The sequence below is a fragment of the Anopheles coluzzii genome, chromosome 2 (genome assembly GCF_943734685.1).
Source record: "Anopheles coluzzii chromosome 2, AcolN3, whole genome shotgun sequence".
NCBI classification, from domain to species: Eukaryota; Metazoa; Arthropoda; class Insecta; order Diptera; family Culicidae; genus Anopheles; species Anopheles coluzzii.
Genome location: NC_064670.1, coordinates 105,978,822 through 106,002,452, shown reverse-complemented (window position 1 = coordinate 106,002,452; position 23,631 = coordinate 105,978,822). Strand labels below are relative to the sequence as shown.

Genomic DNA, 23,631 nt, shown 5'->3' with positions numbered 1-23,631 from the left:
GCTACCGTGTGGGGCTAGCAGTTAGCAGTTGAATGATTTGCTGTTGTGCAGTTTCCGCCCGTGACCCGGGCTGTGCCGGGTGTGGGGAGGTCTTGTAAAAGAAGAAATAATTTGTATGCTCCTTCCTCTCCTTTTTGCGCTCACCCATCTGGGCAAACAGATTTTCAATGGCAATGGTTGGCGTGGACTCTACCCTGCCCAAAAATGCCATCCCCTCTCATTCAGGGCGGGAAGAACGAGAGCGCCTCACAAAAACACAAAGTTTGCATACGTTAGTGATTATTTATGAGATGTCCTGGCTCCCCAGCCCCAGCTATTGAACCGTCCTGTAGGTGATAGCATTTCTTTAGTTCATCTTTTTGTTCTCTCCGCCCTGGACCCGGTACTGCACGGGGGTGACAGGGGCTCTCCATTGTTCGCCGACCGTAATGCATCTGCTTTGTGTTCGCCTTTTTGTGTGTGCGGGGGTGATCGAGTGCGGCTGGTTTTGTTTTTGCTCGGTGACAGTGGTGGATGGGTGAATGGGTTCGCTCGGGAATGGGTCGTTCTGGGCATATGTGCATTGTAAAAAAACAGGGGATGGGGGGGACGTGAGCCTGAACGTTCCACTACGTATGCGGGTGTTTCCGCTCTGCTGCTGAAGGATGAAAGGAAAAAGGGGCCATGACTCAACGACGGTTAGGAGATTTTATTGTCAACCGGGTACGTGGGTTTGTGTCTGTTCTGATGGGCCCGATGGCGAAGGGTTGACCCGAACTCGTCACGTGACGGTGAAGCATTGCCATGAACTTTAACATTTTGGTGACCTTGAACGTCTGTTTGCGTTGTTTGCATGGAATTGTCTGTTCACAAATCGTTGGACAATATCAAACAAAAGAAGCCACATGTACCGTACTGCTTCAATTTACGGACACTTCAGGCATGTTCAGCATGTAATATTTTCTCACCAAATCATATCTAATTCGTAAAAAAAAATATCATAACTGTGAAAAAATTAAGAATTCCAATAACTTTACTCGAAACACAGCAAAAACTCATAAAACTGCAAAGATATTTTGATTCATATTCAGGACAGTTTCAAGCTCATGTTTCAAATTACGAACGTTTTGATTCATATTCAGCAAAGCCTCAAAATTTCATTTATAATCTTCATAATAACACACACTATACCTTTTTTTGTTTTTCACTTATATTTACGTCCGGACAACAAATTCTGATGGTCATTTCCTTCCTGGGTCGACAAGAGAACGGTCTTACTGACAATGGGGTTTGCGTGTGGTGTTTCTCTTACATTGAACCGAAGTACTGCTGCGCGATTTGAAGGTCTTTCCTGTACAGCCATTAAGGCATTGGGCACATCTATCATCAAATATCGTTGTTATTTTCTTCGGCTCTCCGGAATTAAAATCAAGACAAACAATATTCCGGACATATTTCGGAATTCAAGCTCCGAATTCCGGACAGTATTAAATAAGTGTTTTAATGAAATTAAGAGCACAATATGATAAAACGCTAATGTTTTCACGTTGACAACTACTTCCACCAGATATTCCGATGTATTTTAGTGCACGTGGACGCGATTAAAAGGAATTATCGAAGAAATAACATGGCCGTGGGTTTGAAGCAAAGCTGCTAAGAATGCCTCTGGTGGTGAACTGACCGACAGAGAATAGTTATTTACTGTGGTATCAGGCCCTACTAGGGGTTATACACATTTTAAATATATTCTAGCACATCATGGACATTATATGAAATTAAAAAGGGGTATGGCCAGGGACTAGATATGAAGATGTTCAATAAAAGCATGCCGAATGTCCGGAATTGAAGCTGTCTTTAATTTGAAGCATAACGGTAATTGTATTTGTGCTATGCGACTCGAATAAAATACATTTGATCCATTACATATTTATGGTGCCTGTTGGGAACTAAAACCAAGGCGGATTAAATTTCTTGCCAAAACGATTTATTACAATATTACGCGCCAAAAAATTTGTCGGTTTTCCGCGGTTGGTTTAGAAAAACGCTCGTTTTAAATATCCCGTTTATGACAGGTAGTTGGATACCTTTGGTGCGAGGTTCCAACACTACCGAAAAAAAAAAACTGCCCAAATAATTCACTATAATATGAAATTTACAATCAGATAGCAAGGTAAATTATACCACTATTTCTAATCGCAACTAGTGATTATTATTCGTAGTAATGATAGAATGTAATGTGTCGAATTGCATCATAAATTTGCGATCATGTACACCTACTATTCAATGTGTCTCCTATCAATCGTTATCATAAAGCTATAAACTGTCATTAAGCCATTTTACACTACAAACAACGCTCCCGAAACGCTGCCACATCTCACACATATTATTGTGCAAACACAGCTCCTCCATCCAAGCGATAGATTTTAGTTTGTAATAAAGACTTAAAATCTTCACACCACCATCGCTTAACTGCTTGCCCGCTACGAACTGTTGCTACAGCTGCGATTGCGATTAAACGCATCCTCTCTTTTTAATGCTTCCCTCTTGTGCTGTGCCCTGCCTTTTACTGCCCCAAAACTCGATCGGCAAACGGTGCAAAAAGCGAGCGGAGAGGGGCGACCGAGGATCGTTAAAAGTTTGCGACATAAAATTAGTCGACCAAGCAATCAATAAGCTACTACGCACAGAACCTTTCCCTCCGCTTCCTGTCTCGCTCTCTGTCACTGAACCACTCGAATTACTGGTAATAACACTTCAATATTGTGCCATAAATCTTCCCATTTTGTGCCCCGCAAACCCTGGGGCTGGGGCAGCAAATGGGCGCACTGTTTATCATATTCGATTGTCAACGCGCTCGGGCGCGCTGTGCCGGGAAGTGCTGCAGGGCCCAGCAGGAATTGAATGTTGATTTGATTAAGGCAGACTGCTGGCAGACTCGCTGGGGGAGGTAAAAACTTCTTTCGGTGCCCTCGGAATAGGCACGCATTTCGCTCCGGACGTCAGCCGCTCCATCCCTGCCCTTCCCTTCAGTAAATAGATCGTTTGCTGATGGACGACGCCGTTCCAAGTGGCTGTGTCGCGATTGTTTTATCCTTGTCTGAGGCTTGAGGAACTTGAGCCTGGATTCTTGTTTCGGTTTGCGTACATGTATTGGCGAGAACGATAGAACGAGAACAGAGAGAAGCAAAAAAAAGGATAAAACGAGCTCGTCAGCCAATGGCTAAAGCATTCCAGCTGATGCTCCGCCCGGCAAAGCATCGGCAGCTTGGTGCTGTGCCCACCATTAGGAAAAATGATTGGCGATAAAATAGAACATTAAGCACGCGTTGACTCGCAAAGAGCTGTGATGTTTCCGACCAAAAACAGGATGCTGCATCGGGTTCGTTGCCGCTTTGTGTGTATGTCTGTGTGTGTGTGTGCCTGTGTTTGTTCCTTTTCGTCAACGCCTTCGCCTTTACGTTGCTAATACCAAGCAGCCGGCAAGCAGCAGTAACGAGCGGATAGCACGATGAAAGAGCTTTTAGCTTTGAAGAATGGGCTGAGTGAATGATGTTTCGCAAACGCTGGGCCAGAAGAAGCCAACAAACTGCCAAAAACTCAAGCGCGGAGAGCCGTTGCTGGGTGGGAACAGACAGCCTTCGGGCTAGCAATTTAGCAGAAGGAAGCAGAAACACCGCTTCAAGTGGTGAGCGGTGGGAGTGTGGAAGGGAAACCTGGCAGCGTAACAGGAAACCGCCCATCTTGGGAAAGTCAAAAAAATGGATCAAATTTTTCCACCAGTCAAAGCGCTGACTGCCGTTTACAACTGGCTCCGGGAGCTGCTGTAGCTAGCGCGTTTGGAAGTGAACGTGTAGCTATAAATCAGTGCAATTTTAAGTAGCGTTTCTTTATCTGTTTCGCTCCACTAGCGAGAATTTATTTTGATTGAATTTTGGCTGAACAGTGAAGGTTTTATAGCAAAAAGAAAATATTGGAAAAATCGATATTTCTCATGAAGGATTAACAAAAGTTTTCAGTTATAATTTATTAAACCAGCTTTTATAGTTAAATCCAACTATGTTCCAACGTATTATGAACAAATACACAAAAGCCTCTCTAGGCTAATGGAGCAGGAGCAGGAAACACTTGAGGCATCGTTTAAAATGATCTCGGCGAAATAAATAAATGAAAAACACATCGGCGAAACCTGAACCAAAGCTAACAATCAACGAAACGTGAACCAAACAAAACTGGGAGAAAGCGCAGACAATCAACAGTGAGGCGAGATTTGTTTCCTTTCCCCCATTCGATAGCGATATTTATTTTCCACCAAATGCATTGATTGTTATCCGTCATGAACGATGGATGGAATGGGCAAACAGAAGTACACAGCATTAGGGGGGGAAACAGCAAATAACGAAAACAAAATAAGACAAAGAGAAAATCAAATCGGTAGCGCCTTCGTTTTGGAGCCAATCGAGAGAGAGAGAAAAAAACCCGGCAAAAATGAACAAAATAAGCAAAACCCTACCAGCTGATGAGATATTGGAGCACGTTTTTGTTGAAACAATTCACATGCCTTCACAGCCAGCCTTGCAGGTTGAAGCTTGATTGGGTGTTGGTTTGCTGGCATTCAGCTTGCGCGTAAGATGATGGATATCAGTCAACCTTTTGCACGCACTGGCGCACCAAAAATTGCGTCAAACGTGTGGAAGTGTTTCTGCTCTGCGAGAAGATGGATCCCGCAAACAAAAATAGGTGCAAAAGTACGCAACCGATGGTAACCCCCTTTTTTTGCTTTTTAACCGATTTCACTCCACTCGTCGGAGCTTTTGTGGCCAAAAAATAAAAAAGCATCAAGTACGGCTCGCCGGCTGAAGGGTGATGAAAATCCGAGCAATTTATGCTTGTACATGGGTTGGCCGTAACGATGATGTTTTCGATTTATTATTTATGGAATTGAATGCTCTCGGCCCCCGCTCGCGTGGGAGCAAATGTTTACATTTATGGGGAGAGTATTTTGAAGATCTTTTTTGTTTCTCTTTTTTGTTTTTTTCATGTGTGTCCTATCATACGCTCGTGTTTACTTTAACGTATCGCAAATTTGTTTAATGTGGGGCACTGAGATTCAATGTGTATTTTAAAGCGGCCAAATATTGCTTTAATTTGCCACGAAATTTTGAGCCACAGTGTCCCTCACCTGTTGAAGGGGATAAACACTCTTGTGATAATTGTTGTGTTTTTAGTTGAAAATATGAGCCTTTTTTGTTTGAGGTTGATCCAGGACCTCAGCGCTACAATTTACTTTATATACATCGAAATTTCATCATCTTACACTCTCAAAGAAGACAAAAGAGATGAAATATTGCGTCTCAAAACTCTCACTCAAGTTTATAAGCTCTCGCTTCTCGAAAAAAAAACACACACACAAAACCAACAAAACAGACTTTTCCCAAACAAACATAAAATTCTACAAATATATCATCCTCGCACCGGCAAGCCTTTGTATACCGGTTGAATGTGTTTGGCTGATCTTGGGCGGCACCGGGTCCGCCCCGCGTGACCGGGCTGTTCCTTCCGATCCGATAACCGGCTGCTGAAAACGGAAGCAGAACAAAGGGAAGTTCGGCAAGTTCGGCAGCAACTCATTCATATTCATCCCTCATTTTTAACTCTATTCCGTGCCCTGCCGCCTTTGCGATCGGAATCTTTTCTTTTCATTCGGTACCATCCCACCCGGTGGAGTGTCTTATCGGCATTCTGCACCACCACCACCACCACCAACGGTGCCACGAACCAGCATATTGGGCGCGGTATGTTGCTGAAACGAAAACAGGAATTCCCCTTTTGGGAATGGCGGAAGTTTTCTGAGGCAGTTTCTTTTTTCCACTTCTTGGACGTACTTTTATGATGTTGGTGTAGATAATATATTCCAGCACGTCTCACTTGGTGCGTTGTGTCCACCCCTTTTTTTTTCTCGGATGCCCTTTTCCTATTCCTGAAGCTTGCTGGCTGTGGCGGCACATCCGGCCGCGCCGCCTACCTTCGCCGCTTTCCGGCTCTGTAGTAATTGGTGGTAGAAAATGGCATCGTTTTTCAGGGCAACTTATCGTAAACACTGTGGGCAAACCACTTGCTGGTGAGCCACGCTTCCGCTTTTGCGGTATTATTTGCTAAATGCTATCAAGATTTATCACCGCTCGTCGATCACACGGTTCATCGGCGGGCGGTGGTTGCTCTCTTTTTTTTGTGTTCTTTACTTGACACGCATTTTAATGTTGTTTGTATTTTTGTGCTATTTCTTCACATTCTCTCCCTCTCTCCGGTTTTCCCATTTACATGACCTTGCGTGGAAATCTGACCGACCGATGAACACATCGAATTACTCGCTGATTAATGGGGTCGTCCTGCGAGCAGAATCAAATTTCATGGATCAGACGGCGGGATTGGCACATCCTGTCGTCCGGCGCCCAGATGTACACGAACGACGAACGGTTCGCGATTCTGCACACGCCCGGCTCCAACACGTGGACGCTACAGATCAAGTTTGTGCAGCGCCGAGATCACGGTACCTACGAGTGTCAAGTAAGTACAGCCTTTTCATTGTTTTATTTAAAATGTTGTTTATTTGTGACTATGAAACGAATGTAACTGGAGAGTGGTTTTTTAAATAAGTGTATTCAATCTCGTTGACATTAAAGCATTTCGAATTGTAATCCTGTTGGAACTAGCATTCGATTAAATATGCAATAATTTATCGTTATATGCGCATCACAGTAACTGCCATCAGTAACGCCGTCATGTTTGATTGTTTCGAGTACGTTTCTAAACCATCCAGAAAAGTGTCTTAAAATGTCATTCAGAACATCAACAACTTCATTGAAATAGAAAGTTTAGGCTAGGGTAATATTGGAATAAAAAAAGCTATTGAACTCATGAAGAATATCACCGATAGATCTTATTTAACAATTGACAACTGACTTCAACTACGGAGGCTTGTACGATTTTTCTGATCATATTTCGTGCAATCTTATTTGTTGTATTGTGGTGATTATGAATTATTGCGTGAAATATGAAATAGGAATGCTTCATATGTCTTGTTTTATCTATAACCAATTCAGTTATTCACTACAACATCTTTCTAACAATAACAAACAGCAATATTCTAACCATTCCAATGCCCTCAACGATCCCGCACGGAACTAAAATGACGTTCTTCTGCACCGGTCTGTCTCGAATAAGCTATCACTTTCCGCATCAAAGCCATTCCCAACCAACACGAGCTGATCAAACATACAAACAGTTGGAAATCATCATCTCTGTAAGCACCGAGCCAACCTATCCTGACCCGCGCAGACTTTCAAGGTTCAAACGTTTGCTTGCAAAACTGCTTCGAAAGTGCTCATCGAGCAAATGTTCATATAAGTGTGTGTGTTTGTCTGGCTGCCGGGCATATTCTAACGGCCGACGAACTTTCATCGCTCGGTTACAAAAGTTTCTCCATAACGCGGGGGGATATGCTTTCTCTTTCACCCGCCAACGAGTCCACGGACAGCAAGGCAGTAAACTAACCCGACGATAGTTTTAACCATTTCGGCTACAGACGTCACTGACGGAAACTTTTCAACCCACAGTAAACACACACACACACGCACACACTCATACCGAGCATATGCTATCACGTGTGTGAAGGGGGAAGGGGGCGATGGGAGTGAAATGAAATGAAAATTTTCATAAAACATTATCCAAGCTTCAACCCGTTCATCCCCTAGCGCCTTGCGTCGTGTTTCGCTCCGGAAGTGAACTTCATAAGTAAGACACTCGAAGCTCCTCCTTCCACGGTGAGCGGGAAGGAGGTGAAGCAGAAACATTCCAAAGCTTGAGAAAATTGTGACTTTTAGTGATTTGTAGCACTTGCGACTTGCACGAGACGAGACACGACGAGGCTCGCTGGCAAGTAAATAGTAACGCTATCCGGCAGTTCATCAGACGGACGACCGCCTTCTTGCTTTGTGGGATGCAAGAAGAAGGAAGCACATCACACAGCATAGCATATCCTGAAACCGGTATCTCTCTCTCGCTCGTGCCACACTTACATACCAAAGATGAAGTGAAAATGATTGCACAGAGCGTGAAATTAGTGGCGGATATGAAGGTTTATGAGTTTTATGAATTTATAACCGGGCTTACGCTGGTGCCCAAGCGACCGGTGCCATGGAATTGCTTCCCTGCTTGCCAGACATTTACTTACACCACGAGCACGGAGTACTGGCGTCCCTGTATGTGTGTGTGTGTGGCGGGGTGATCTCTGTATTAGCCGTCCCACTTTTGATGGTGGCCCCTTTTTGCGTTTGGAAAGGATACCGGGAGCGTCTTTAAAATCTTTCTAATCTCTTCGTAATTACATTCTTCCGATTGGAGTTTGCCATGCTGTCTGGTATTTGCATCCGGGGGCTTGGGGTCGAAAGTCATAGGGACGCGCATGTTTATGTTTATTGTGCTTGTTCTGGAATTGAAATCTAACTCTGTGGGAATGGGGTTTTTGGTGGGTTGTGCGGGTTGTCGGTGCTGAGATTGAAATGAAGATTTGTTCCATCTTGTTTGGTTCTGATCAGGATGAAGCGTATCAAAGCTTATCTTTGCTGTAAATTGTGTACTACTGTACATGTGGTTCTTGAATAAAAACGTAACAGAAAACTTTTATTGTGTGTATTTCAAATCTATACATAACTATATCGCATTAAGCGCTTAGTTAAAACTCATATTATTATTCATATTAATTCTCTAGCAACACCTACTGCTGCAAAACTCATAGCAAAGTTCCCTGCAGAGACACACTCAATTAATCCAATCAACGGTCCACCCACCGACCCACCGACGCTCCATGTTTTACGTGATTTCAGCTTGATAAACTCCATCTCGCTGTTTCATGAACCGGAAGACGCCACGAAACAAAAAAAAAAAAAGGCAGAACCTCCAACCAACAGCAAAATGGTGTACCCGACGCGTGATTGGAAACATTCGGTGCGGAAGAAATCGACACACCAAAAGACATTCGGCATAATCCGGCTAATGTTGTACGGACGATTATACTCGCACTTGGTATGCTTCCGATGCAGTCGTCGTAGGGCAAGTTTTGTGCTCACGCACTCCCAGGTACGTGTGCTCCGTGTTGCTACCTGCGCGCCTTCCGCCTTGCGCCTTCGCATACTTTCAGACTTTGGTGCTGCTCCGTTCGATACAATAATCTTCCCTTTGGGCTTCCCATTTTGGCGTTACGCTTGAAGCCGGCATTCGTTCCATTATGGAACCAGCGGGGCGGTTTTCTACGAAAAGCGGAAGTTACATTTAGAATGAGTCCATTTAGCGCCGAGGGCTCGAATGGTGGGCTGCATCGTGATATGGTGCGTATGATTAGATGGTTTGGTTGTTTCGCGGTACTGGAAACTGCTTGAAATAAACTTTTTTCCCCATAGAAAGCTGTCGGGAGTCTGGTGAAAGTGGAGGTTGGATAATTTTATGGAAAATTTCATTCAATGTTCCGTTTGATTAGGGAGTCTATTGAAATTAAAGACAATTTTGTGATTTTTCTGTACTGTTTCGGCCATACAGCTTGTATTTTACTCGTTCAATGAGTAAAAGCTTTAATTTTTACCTTTTTACTCCAAATTATTAAAATAATTTCCACCAAACATAAAGAACCGCATTTATTAGATATTTCCCTATCGATACTCGTGTTTTATTGTGCAAAACATGCAAATTAGTGTAAGTGATTGCTTCAAGCCACCGCTCACGCGCAAGCTTAGATGTGGTGAAAATTTACCGAAAAGCTTCCACGTCGGCAAGATGAGCTGCCGAACCGGCATGCCGTTTTCCCACCCTGCCGGAAAGTAATTGCCGGCATTTCTGGCACCAATTCAATCACGCGAACAGCCGCCAAGCGCTAAACCCAACCCGCAAGGGCACTACGCCTTTGCGTTCGACGTTCTTGGCTTTCTTACGCGCGGCTTTGATAGCGGACGAGAAACTTTTTCACCCAAACGGGCCCAGGTTCCCTGCCGGCATTCTGTTTACTGGCGCGATTGAACTTTCACCGACACGCGGTGGATTGGTTTGGAAATACGCTCCAAACCTTGATCGAGCGCTGTAGCGGTGCGAGTGCGTTTGCTCTCCTGTTGCTTCACGCGAATGTGCGTGCGGTGTTGAAGAGTTGAAATTCAATTTCCAGAGCCCTGCTTTTCTGTCTGCCCGGTCGGTTGATTTTGCCTGTCGATGGAACGTGTCGATCAGCAAACGGCCGTGCGTTGGAAGCGTGTAAGCGTCCGATGCCCGCATCCGATAGGCCCACGCGGGTTGGGCTTTGGGCGGGCTTTTCAAACTCTTTTGATCGGGTCTGCCGCAACGTGCGCACACGCACACACACTATCTGTCCGTCGCAAACGTTGCAATCTGTAACATGGGTTAAATTTGCAGTAATGCGCACCACCACCGTCCTCGGTGAAGGACGGGAGCGTGGTGAAATGTTGTCGTTTGCCGCATGATTTTTAGATACCTTTTTGAGCAGCAGCTCATTTGCGTTAATGGTGTGCCACCAGGGGGAAGAAGAATGAATGGAGTGGATTGAATGGGATGGCTATAAAAAACTGGCAGCTGAGCCCAGCAGTTTTGGAGCATCGTTCATAGGAGATTGTTTAACAGATACTTAACGATAGACTCTATATTTTACGTGCCGCAGCAGCAAGATGATGTAAATGTTAAGATGTATCAGGAATTATGTGATACAGAGTCGAACAAAATTGACAAAAGACAAGTGCTACAATATTGAAAAGAAATGCTTTAATGATTAACCAATTCAACAAGTGAGGACTATTTTATTTTCAAATTTTTGGAGTTTACAGAAGGAACAGGCCAGGTGGTATCAGTCCTGACATTCAGTTACATATTTTGTACATTTTGTAACAGCTAGGGAGCGTTCATTAGGCAACAAAGCAACTCAGTACAAAGCTAGGCAATATAAAGCTAGCTCCTGAAGTATTTTAATTTAACAAAAATGTCAAATTGAAATTGCTTCGACCGTTTTTTTCCTCTGTTCCATATCTAATAACTCCTGAAAACATCACTTCCAAAAGAATGATGAATGTATAAATTCCGAATCTACATATCCCACAGTGGAGAAGGATTAAGCTTCTCCACGAAACGAACTGTGGTGTACCTTAGATCATATAGAGAAGAAGCAACTACAACAAAAAAACAGCTACAAAACTGCCCCATCGCCACCGGGCACCACCGGGCCTGTTATCAAATGAAGCTCACCTTTTTTTTGTGCGTTCCATTTCGTATCATACCGGACAGCGAGACAGATGCAGAGGGCAGAAAATCAGATTACCTGCCTGCCCGCCAGGCGCAAAGTCGGCTCCACACACGGTCGAGCCCGTCCCAGCAACAAAGACGCGCTATTTTGGGCTAATCTTTCGCCAGGGAAACATGGCCAGGGGAACGTGTGTGGCGAAGGATTCGGGAAGGTGCACCCGGAGGCCTGCTTGCGAGGCGCCACGTGACAATGTGAATTACTTATTCATGCTCACGCTCAGCTCTAGCCTACCAGAAAAGCTCTTTGCGTTCCAAAAGCAGCCGACCACTGCAGGCGACCACTGCTCTTATCTGCTCTTACCGCTCTTAAGCTCTCATCCCGGTAGCTTTTATCGCTTACCGTGTGCATGATATTACACAAGGTTTGTGCTGCATCGAGGGAGAAGGAGAGAGAGAGAGAGAAAAAAAACCGTCCACTGAAATTGTAATGCAACACTACCTTACCGGCAGAGACTTGCATGCGGTTTCAAGCAGAGATACTGCCTGCTGATAAGTCACCCTTTGGCGGTGGATCTTCTGCGTCTGGGCCCACTATTAAACCACATGAAAAGAAGCGAAAGCACTTTAGTGCAGTGAGCCAGTCAGCCGCATTCACTTTCCGTCACAGCTCAGCGTACCATGACCAGACAGGCACATACTACTGCAGCACTCTGATGGGAGAGGGGGCCGGGTGGTTGTTTCTTGTCACGTTTGCTGGTGTGCTTATTTTTCGTAACCATCATCCGTCTTTGTGCTTCACTTGCTGCCCAAGCCTAGTATCGAGCGCTCCCATCGTTACTATCTACTTCTTGAGTGTGTTGACTGCTCTTCTGTAATGTCTGAGAAAGTCCTGTCTGTATTCGGTATAATACTGACCTGCTATTCCGACTAGACAGTTACGCATGCAGAAGCGTACAAACTGGTGCTATGGATTGATTGGCAGACAGAATGGAGTCATCAAGTGGAATCTTTTGTACGAAAACAAGCCACAAAAGTACACTTACCACTTACAGAAAGCATAGACATTGTGGTAGAAAAGCATTCCCACAACAAGGTTTATTGGCTCAGCGTAGGAAAGAGCATGTTTAAAAGTGATTAGTTAATGAGGTGCAAACATTTGTGAACGTTGCGTGATATCCTTGCCCAATGGTAATATGGTACAGAAGATACATTAAATTGTTTGCTGCTTAAACTTATGTACATTTTTTCCCAAATTAAATAATGTCTTAATCCTTCGGATACACTCATATCAAAGTAAATTAATAACCAACTGTTACAACTCACTTATTTACTGTCTTTCATAACTAATAAATTGCTCACTGCTAGCCCGGCGCAGCCCCACTAGTTTGGGCGTTACGAAACAAACTACCTGTATTATCATATTAATGCATAACGTAACAGGTGCCAGCAACTATCACATCAACTGACATCAATTTATGTGTCGATGGTGTGCACCGCGTCACCGTCGAGCCATTGGTGGTAGTCGTGGGGGAATATTTCTGCCGCATAACCTACGGCGACAGGAGATTGATCACCACGAACCACAATCTCGTTCGACAGCACACATACAGCTACACTTTCGGTGGTTTGGATGTGGTCACCTTCCACGCACCTTGCCCCGCGTCCCGCGCCTGGATGGATGAATATTGCAAATGATGCTGAAAGGAAATTGAAACATAACTCGATTGCAAAAGCAACGGTACAGGAACGGTACGGCTACGCGCAGCACACGTTATGCTTGGCCGAATGCTGATCTATGTTTATTAATCGTGCATGCCGTGGAATGTAATAAGATTCTTGTGGGAAAGATGACGCAGAAAGCTGTTATTAGGGATGTTGCAGGACGTTTCATTATTAAGCGGATGGGAGCATTGTAGCTTCTGTTGAAGAAATAGTAATCAAACTGTTTAATTTTGTTTTCTTAGTTATACAATGCCGTTGTTATTAATTAGCTGAAATCATTGCTAAAAGTGCTTGATCATTGATGTGTTTGCCACACCTTGGCTCCATTCCACAACGGTGTTCCTTACTCATTTCATTCGATTATTTTGCCTATTTTGCAACCTTTGTTTTTATCTTGTAAATGAAACAATATTTTATCCTAAATAAATTCCACTCACGACTCATTAAAACACTCCTTTACTTTGAAATTGGCTCAGTACTGCAGAGGCTATTTGCACTGCATATTCTTCGACGTTACTTTGCAATGCAAAGCAAGCAGCACAGCACTACACTGGGAAAGATTTAAAATCGCTTTCAACCATTTCCCTCTTACCTTCCATTGCCGAACCCCTGCACCAGCCAGTTCGTTTGCAATGTAAATGCATGTCAGTGTGAATGGTGCCCGAGTGAGCAGATAAATATGCTAAAAAGAGCACAGCCCTGCACGCGGTGAACGCCGTTATCAGGGTGCACCAGATCTAGCCCAAGCACGCCTCCGCTCCTCATAAAGCTCGCGGGCTGCAAAACTGCTCGCTAAGTGAGCGCAATTGCAGCTTTTGCAACGGGCAGCAGTAGCTCCTTCACAGATCGAACGCTTACCTCGCGCGTTACCTTTGAAGTTTGCGCAAAAGAAAAAAAAGCGCAAACCACGGTGTGCAAAGCTTGCCCTAGTTGGTAAGGACGCTGTGTAAACGGTTGCCACTTGCGCTCATCCCTGCGAAAATGTAAAATAAATGCTTCCCGGACGAGTAAGTTTGTGGCCCAATGAGGAGCGAAGGAAAAAGGGCAACGGCTATTCGCACATATACAAACACACACACTCTCTCAAAATGAGCAAAATGGCCCAAAAGGGCAGGACAAGAAAGTGCAAACAGCACTCTTTGAAACACCCATAAATCATGCGGTGTTGGTGATAAAACAGGGTACAGGTGACCTGGAATGGGGGAGGCAAAAACCGGACAAAAAGCTACACCCCCTCCCCCTGCTGGGTTGAAGGATCGCGCACACTTTTCACACGCTTCCGCTTCATCTGGTAGTGAGGACTTTGTGCGCGCACTTGTTGTTTTTTTTCCGAAGCAGCAAAGACACGTGCACAACAAACTGCGGACGCACTCGAGGAGCCCGCTTGCCCAGGAAGCGTGTACACTTACTCACTACACTGCTTCGGGCAGGGCACGCAACACGGGAAGGAAGTTGTTGAGTTTCGTTGAATTTTAATGCGATTTTTGATGCAAACTGGTTGCGCCCGGACCGGCCAACCTGCTACTGCTGTCCCGGGGAAGGAAGGGATGTCCTTGCTCACCAGCACTGTATAGCGCTGTATTTCCGGGCTGGAGAGAAGAAGAAGAAGAAGAAGAAGAAGAAAAGACCGTCCAACAGCACAACCCCTTCTGCCTTGCGAAGCTGTCACGCGGCAAGAAAAATGGCGCCCCGATTAATATTCTTTCCCAGCGTCCGTTCGGCCGGAAAAGAACTCAGACAGGACACTCCTGTAACGCCCCCGTGTTGTTGTTTTCTTATTTTTCTGTTGTTGTTTTTTTTCCATTGCTCGTGAGACGACTGCTGCTTCCTTTTGGAAATTTCTTTTGTGTATGTTACGCTACCTGGAAACGGCCAACAGCAGCACTCATTGAACTTTTGCCGCTTACCATTATGCGCGAGTAGTGTGCAGGTAACGGCAGTAACGCAGTAGAACATTTCGAAACGAAGCACTGCGGAGCATAATAAGACAAGACGATACTGGAGCATAATAGAGCTCGACTTGTACGCTTTTGCTTCAGGATGGGAGGTTTTCAGTAGTTCGGTTGCAACTTGTATTTTATGCCTGACTTTTTTTCTAAAGTTGTTTTTCCCTAACCTTGCCTTAAACATGACACAATGGTATAGGAAAACATGTTGGGTTAAAACTGTGCTGTAAAATTGATACTAAGATTAATCATTCAATTTTCTTACTTTAAAACGACTAATGTTTAATAATTGTTTGAATTCCTGAAGCAGATGTTTTAAACGAAGGAAAGTTCATCAAGAGTTTTAAAGGCCGGGCTACATTGATCGTACTCTCTGGTGTAATCAAGGTCCTTGAAAGAAAACAGGTCGAAGTGTTTAGAGTAAAATGACAGAAAGCCATGGGAAAATTTTGACAGTTAAAGGGAACATTGTTTATGTTTAGCGATGGACGTTGCTATGGAGTTAATGAGATTTTTGTTCAGCATTTTGCACTCATTTCATTTTAGAATATTATAAGAATTAGCATCTAATTAGAATATTACGTGGCTGATTCAATCCAAGGATCTAATTTATCATTCGTCGCCGGGTTATAAGAAAAGGACGGTATACATATTGTACCAGTGTGTGTCGATTGAATGTTCCATTTTATTCTCAGTGTTTAATTGAAAGTAACTAGGACTTCTTTTACCCAGTTCGAACATGTTAAACTTTTCGTTTTTCCAGCAGGACCGTTGCAAACGGTAGTGGTTTGTGGTCACGGAATGGCAAACAATGAAAACGGTTATCAACGTTTCTGAACACAGAGTAGACTGCAATTACTTCTCCTTTATTCTCCAGAAGTGATTGACCGCAAGAAATTTAACCAATATAATCTTCCTAATAGTAAAATCGTCCACTTTTCCGCGTTAACTATTGGCCGTTTGTTTGTAAACACTTTTTCATGAAACTGTCAAAAGCGACCTGAAAATGGCAACCTAGCAACGGGCTTTGCATCGACCTGTTCTCCTTAATAGATCTTGGGTGTAATTTTGATTTTCACTAGCGCTCCTGGCGGCGGCTGACCGAAGCATTTTGCCAAACAATTTGGAGCTGCTTCAGAAAATACGTTATTTTTCCATGTTTTTTACTTTAACTGGAGTGGCAAAGCTTTGTAATTGATAGATAAATATATTGTGCAAGTATTTCAGCAGTTTTCGCATCAAAAAACGATGAAAAAACTAATTAACTTTGAGATCCAACACGACCATTCCCCCGACGACCAAAAAAAGCTTCCACCAGCCGCCGCCAGATGCGCTAGTGAAAATCAAAATTACGCTTGCGAGTACGATCAATGTAGCCCGGCCTTAATGCTTGAATACGTGTAGTTTCATAGAAAATGGCTACATTAAATGAAACGATGCACTCAAAAGACTAATCGTGACAAAAGTGTCCGGCTTTGCTTTGATTTGTTGTAACCAAATTCAAGATTTATTTCCTTTTTTTTTTTTGAAAAATGTACGTGCAATAAAACGTATGTCCATTGAGAAACCGGTGACTTGTACCTCTCCTGACACAAATGTTGCTTTCATCCGCTTGAAACTCATACTAGTTTGTATTCATCGTTGTTTGACTAAACTAAAACAAGATCGTAGACTTATTTTCTGCTCCCTCAGAGGAAAATTTTGGGAACTTTCACCCAACAAATGACCATTGTGCCATTCGCTGGGAGTCGTTTTCACCAGTCCGACTGGTGCGGACTGTTTGCACAAAAGCGCACTAGCAAACACGCCTCGAAATAAATTTATAAACACATTCACCTTTTCCGGTTTCCTGCCAGCACTGAGGGAGCGTTGCGAAACATCCCGAAAGCGGGCGATTGTCTTAAATTATTCAAATGAATACATATGAATGGGGTTTGGTGTATCGTGAAGGGAAGAAAGTTTCGCTTTCCCCGTTTCTGACCCCGGGACTGGATTGCCGTCTTGAGAGCTGCTGTATTTGCACTGCTGCTACCGCACCACCAAGGCAGTGGTTCTTTAACGGAGGCAAAGCGAGCGGGCTAGATTCGAAGAACGCGAGCGGCGAACGGTGAAGCAGCATGCACATAAAGCATGCGGCCAGAAATTTGTTTCTTCCATTTTGACTCAACGCTAAATGCGTTTCGTGGTAGCAGAAGAGATGTGCGTTGGGTTACGGTGTACTGCCCCACACACACACACACAGGGCAAATGGACAACACATTTTCCGACATTTTCGCCGGGCTGCTTGTCCGAAGATGTCCGGTTTCGGGAGGATGTGGAAGAGTCGGCACCGAAAAAAAACTCTCTCCAACACACCGGAATATTTCCACAAAGTCCACAACTCTTTAGGTACCGGAAAGGCGATGCTTCGTTCTCGGGAAAGTTATCTCCGCTATGCTTCCACTGGGACCGCTGGACAGAGCCCCCTTGCTGGAGGTGGCGTCGGGTTCCGTACCGATTTAGTTGCTAATTTTTCTTGCCCGCCCAAGCTTTTTCTTTCCATTATTGCATCTCCTCTCGGCTCGTTCGGCTTTTGCTATTTTTAGCGAAGCATCTTAGCAGCAGCAGCAGCAGCCGAAGCGCCGGAGCAAGTTTTGTACGTCTCGCAGCTTAACGATAATGCTTCGAAACAGGCACACTAATAGGACGTGGCGCTGGCTGTGATAAAAATCTTTTGCCACCGTGCACGAGCTTGGCAATGGAACGCTGGGCTGGGCTAAGTGGGTTCAGGGGAGGGTTGGATTTTGCCGACAATCGGTCAAAAAGTTGCACCGTGGGTGCTGCGGTTAGTATGCGCCGGTGAGATGCTGTGGTTTTGCAGCGATTTATCGCTAAAGATGTGAGCGTAGCTTCCTGCGTGAACATGGTTTCGGAAGATGCTTTTGGCAACGGAACTGTTTGTGCGGAGCGAGGCAAGGCATGGCTGAAAGTTTGCTTAACACAGCACAGTGTGCATACAAGTCCAAGTTTGTGCCTATTATTTTGTGTAATAGTTTTTTGAATGAAAGTATGTCTTCTAATCTATGTTCATGTTGATTACTAGTTTTTATTGTTATTTTTTAGGTATTGAAAAGTATTTTTAAATGTCTTAAAAATAATTTCAATGAGCTTTAAAGTAAGCTTACCATATCTAAACACAATCAAACACGTGCACCACAACCATATTCTTAAGTTTTCCCTAAACCAGCAGCAAAAATAGCGCTAAACACAAGCTCGATTCATTTTTAATTAACTCTCGGAACATTGAACCCGAACAAACCAGTGAGGCGAACAGGCGGCATCCACCAACCCACCAGTTCCCATCCAGCACGGTTCAATACACTTCAATCGCCTACGGACGAGTGGTACGAGCGTTTCCTCAGAATCGAAGGCTCTTCAGCTTCGCGAATCCATTATCGAGAGTGAAGTGGAATCACGTTCTCGCACATTAAGAAAATTGACGTTGCATGTTTATTCAGCTGTTCTTTCCATGTCTGCACATAGCATTATTATTCTTCCCTTTTGCTTCCGCTTTTCGTCTTCATCGACAAGCGAGCCAGAATGTGAATGTTTGCCTTGTTGATGTTTTTTTGTATGAATTTTGTACGATTGTTGTGATAGCGCAAGAAACAGATAACCACGGAGAACGAAAGCTAAGTAGAGGGTGTGATGAAGTTTATTTGTTTCGCTCATGTATAAATATTTAGTTTAATATTTGGTTCGTTCAGAAATGTTTATATTAGAATTTAATTAAAAAGGTATCGACACGACAAAAAAACTAACACAGATACGTATTACTTTTCACAGTATCTAGTCATGTTTCTCTCTCCTCAGAATGTGCCGTTGTGTGTAGCATAGCATCTTCCACATCATGCAGATGCGTTAATATATCCGACAAGCAAGAATTCCATTCCCCCTACTCTCACACTCTCGCACTATGCAATGGATGCGCTTGCATGCATCGGTGTAACCTTCCAGGATGTAGCAGATCTCCTGCACCATCGTGCTGCACCGGCACGGAATACAGCAATGATTGCAATTTTCATCAGAGCAAAAGATGATTAATTGAGCGACTTCTTCTGAGCGATGCTTGCCGCACGGCTCAACCCACCACCCAGCTACACTATTTCTGCCATTTTGCCGTGCCTTCCGTGCCTGACGTGACGTGTGCTATTCCGTTTGCACCATTAAGGGTTCAGCGTGCGCGCGATGCGGCGTCTTACCGCGATGCGGAAATTACAACATGCCACAGGACCAACCGACCGAGCGGTAGCGACCGTACCGTCGTGCGGATGGGCTGTAATCGCTCGTTCCCTTTGCGCGGGGATTGAGAATGCCAACCCAGGAGTGATATATAAATATTCTCCGCTGGAAGGAAGGGGAGGGAAAGCGCGCGCGCGCCCCCGTGCTTGAGAAAAATGGGAATGCAAATAAGGTCGCTCCGTTGCCTGTCTGCCTGCCTGCCTGCCTGGCTGCCATTTGCCGGGACAGGTTATGCGGGTGCAATTTTTCTCGCATGACAGTTTACAAAACCGTGGAGATGCCATTGTGCAGCCAGAAGAGCGTGCTTACGTTGATGCTTTGCATTTATTAGTGTATTTTTCTCGCGTCATTGTGGAAAGCTTTCCTGGTGCGTTTTAGTATTTATTTGGAACTGTCAGTCGATGGTTCCGTCACCGTGTTGATCTATGAAGCTGTTTCGCACAGTTACACTTAAGTCTTATGTATATGTTTTTCAAAACTTATACAGAATTGAATAATCTCTCGATTTACCTTCCGTCGCTAATGTACTAATAATTAAAATGGAGACGCCTGGTAGTTCACGATGCTTATCGATGTTGAACAAATATCTTCACCTTTTTCCATACAATTTACATAACATATGAACCCTCAGAAAAAAAATAATGCAAGAACTCTAGCTTCTATGAATATGAGAAGCATAAATAATTTAAGACTTTTTCTTCGTTTCACTTGGTGTCCAATGTTTAAACATTCCAAACGTTTGAAATAATCAAATTATCAAGCTCGTAAAACGTATTCTACGAGGAAAACTATTGCTTTATTTATTTTATATAATTACATTGCTTCTAGAACCGTGCTATTCCTCACAAGATAAAGCTGCAGCTGTTTGGTACACAGTGCTTTGCCGAGCGTAAGCTTAAAGTAAACCGCACAATCGGTACGATACTGTCGAGCACGAAACCGAAGCAATCGCGCCACCGCATCGAAGAAGAATGAGCAATGTGAATAAATTTTCATCAGCAAACAAACGATGTTCGTGTATATATATACATTTTTTTTGCTTTGCATTATTTTGTTCACAGCAAAGCATTTCGCTAAGTAATTCGATCGTCTACGGGCTTCCCGCGCGCGCCCATGTTTTCCCATTATGAGCACATTCGCGAAAACACCAACCATACTTTCACTGTCTGCTCGCTTCGATTCCAACCGCAGAAGAATGCGTAAATATTTGCAATATCCGATTACGATGAATAATAAAGCACAGAAAAATAGCAAACGCTGGTAGCGCAATATTTGGCCAGATGAGAAAGACACCGCCAGAGACGATTCGAAAGGACGGAGACAGGGGTTTAGTTTTTGCCAATAGCTGCGAAAATAAAACAAACGGCGATAAAACCCACATCGCGTTGTGGGGACGAATGAAAGAAGCTTTCAAATACGTTTCTGGTGATTTTTTCTTTATTTTAGTCGCTTTGTATTTGAAATCTGTTTTTCTTTTACCTTCTGTAATTAAGATGTAAAAATACACCCTTAGTGTGACAAATACATCAATTCTTTCGCTGCACGATTTCTTCCATTTCCTCAAATATCTTTGCAACATTTCCATGTTTTTGCAATTATCAAATCTAAGGAGACAAAGAAATAACTTTTTTACCGAAATCCTTCTCCATTGCTTCCAATACATTCAACCATATGATCAAATTTCTGTTCACCTTGACCGAGACGTAGTTGAGGTAGATAAAGTGCACTTTCGCAGAAGAATGCACACGTTTTACTGCATAAAGAAGATCTGTTCCATTCGCGTTGGCCTTCGCCTTCCGTAACCAGTCATGAATATTTATAGCACTCCGTAGTACGGAATCGGGTCACACTCTATTCACAGCATCGCCAACAATGTCGATAAGTGCTAGTACCACCAGCTAGGACGAGATATCCTTACCCTTACGGAGCACGCGAATGACACGCTTATTCGTCTGTGTGCCCTGTTTCCTTACTTTCGCACAGTGAGTATTACTTCACACTGCGCTGCTGCGTGCATTCGAATATGCGCTAGAGCATTCGAATGTGTATCATTCGATCGATTGAGATGAATCTTTAAAATATGTTCGAAAGCTCCCGGAAGAGTGATCGCCACGAGGAAGGTCATTTTTCAAATGGATTTTCATGATTTTTTTTCACTAAGAAAGACAGTAAAAATAGTCAAAAGTAAAATATTGAAATGAGCTCCCAATATTGATGGAAAACCACTTCAGCAAGGTAAATAAATAGAGTTACAGAAAAAATAGTTTTAGAAAAAATATTTTACATTCAATGAGGGATTTTTAAATTTTATAGGGGATTATGGAAGCATATCTTCAATATTGTGCTTTTACCACAAAATGAAAGAACAAACCTAAAAATGTACATTTTCGCAAAATCTATTAGATTTGCTTGACCGCAACAGTAATCGCTTGAAAACCGCAGTTGTGAAATCCCTTCCGACGCTTACTCCCACAACGCTTATCCTCTCCGGAAATCTGGAAATGTTAAAGCAAAGGTATGCACTACGCACTACCTTACGTAGAGACGGTCTCTGTAAGCTGTGGTTAAGGTTGCAATGCTTAGACAAAGTGCTAAATCTTTCCTTTTCTAAGGCCTACCACTTCTTGGAACGAACATTTTGGAAACTGTTTCGGCACATCCTTTGGTCCGCTTAAGGCAGTCGTAGATAGGATTGTGTTGTATTTTTCTGAAAGGTTAATATACACCTTTTCATCAAAGCTCGGTTGTCGGCGATATCATTCCAGGAAATCTTTTACGTGATAAGCTCCACACATTGAGAAACAACTTATCCATTGGGAGTAAAGGGAAAGATTTATGTTTTCGTTGGCTGAAGGGTTGATGATAAGCATAGCGCTTTAATTTTTGGATTGAGATTTGTTGAGCTATTTTTAACTCGAATAATATGTATTCCAGCCAATGTTAATAGAAATATATTTTGTGTAGAGAAAGGAAGATATCAGATGCTGTAGGTACTTTTAACCTTCAACATAATAGGTTTCTTGGCAACGTTACTATGTTGAAAATCCTTTCACGATGATGATTTGTTGTTTTTTGCAACTTCAATATTCATAATACATGTGATCATATTTAAAATTTATTCATTAAAGTAATTATTCAACAAATTAAACTGGATTTTCAGCAACCAATGTTGACAAAAGAGTTTGTTTTGCTTAAACCAGCACAGTTGCCCCGCTCGTTTATAAATTCTAACCCAAAATGCCGTACTTGTGTCGATGAGAGCGCTACAACCACCCTCACGGGACATAGTTATCATTTTGTGAAGGTAATCGAGCAGCATCGAGCTGCATCTGCACGTACTGCCTGGCCCTCCCTACTCAGCGTATGCAGAACGCACATCACGCTCGACACCGTGCCGAAGTCACGTTGCATGAAATTTGTAACGAGCGGCTACAAATTTCCCTAGTGACTGCGCGGGAATCCCTTCGCCGGTGCACCCTCCCTAGTACCTGTCGCTAAAACGCAGTGAATGATTCAACGTTATTGCTACGTTATTCCAAACTACCCCACCGGCGCCCACTTGACCGGTACAGCAAACCAATCGCGATCGTTAGCAGCTGGCACGTGAAAGCAACAATTCATCCACTTTTATGTAAAACTTAACCACCTGCCGCATGCTGCCCTCCAACACACACACACATAGAGTTTGTGTGAGACTTTTGTGCGAAAACCCCTGTGCATGCGTGTGCATGTGTGGAAAGGCGGTAGGAACGAGACGACGAGAATACAAAACCGAAAGTCAACCGCAAAACCCGTAAGCGCTTGTGACAACAATCATCACCGACCGACCGGCTCGTCGGCAAACGGTGAATGCGATTTTGTGGGCAGCCGGAATATACCACCGGCGCCGCCGTGCATGTACGCCAAGGTTAGTTCCTCGTAATCAACTGGCGGCCGGTGCGGAACGATGATTTTGTGAGGATGAAGTTGTACAACCGGCGCTGGTGTTGCAAGAGAAAGGAAGTAGGAGAGCGCACTTTTTTCATTTTTAACATGCTCCACCACTGCTCATAAGTGAACCGTTTTTCTTCGCTGCTTCCCAGGCGAACATAATACGTTTTCTTACCCCATACGCCCGTGCAGCCCCGTCTGCGCGTACGTACAGCGCGTCGTAAAAGTAATATTGCATCGTTTCGTACTATGTCATTCCTGTATGCAACGTAATGGCACCAGTGAGACCATTACATCTTGACATTGCGGGGGACGTGTGCACGGATGCTTAATGCTCGGAAAACCCGCCACTTTCCGGTGTGCCGGGGCAATACCGAGCTAAAGAATATGCGCTTGCTGGTGGTGTTGCGCTCTTGTGGTGTTGACGAACAAAAAACACACACACAGGCACCGCTGCACACAAGCCCTGAGGTGCAAGAGTTTA

General features: G+C 43.8%; 1 protein-coding gene across 3 annotated transcripts in view; it reads left to right on the top strand.

The window, feature by feature from the left end:
- LOC120948953 (zwei Ig domain protein zig-8) overlaps nucleotides 1–23,631 on the top strand; it is a 212,108-nt gene that overhangs the window by 116,942 nt on the left and 71,535 nt on the right. For all 3 annotated transcript variants that reach the window (XM_040365835.2, XM_040365834.2, XM_049606790.1), the window contains exon 6: nucleotides 6,376–6,543. In XM_040365835.2, the coding sequence (XP_040221769.1) occupies nucleotides 6,376–6,543 (168 nt within the window). The remainder of the gene's footprint in view (nucleotides 1–6,375; nucleotides 6,544–23,631) is intronic.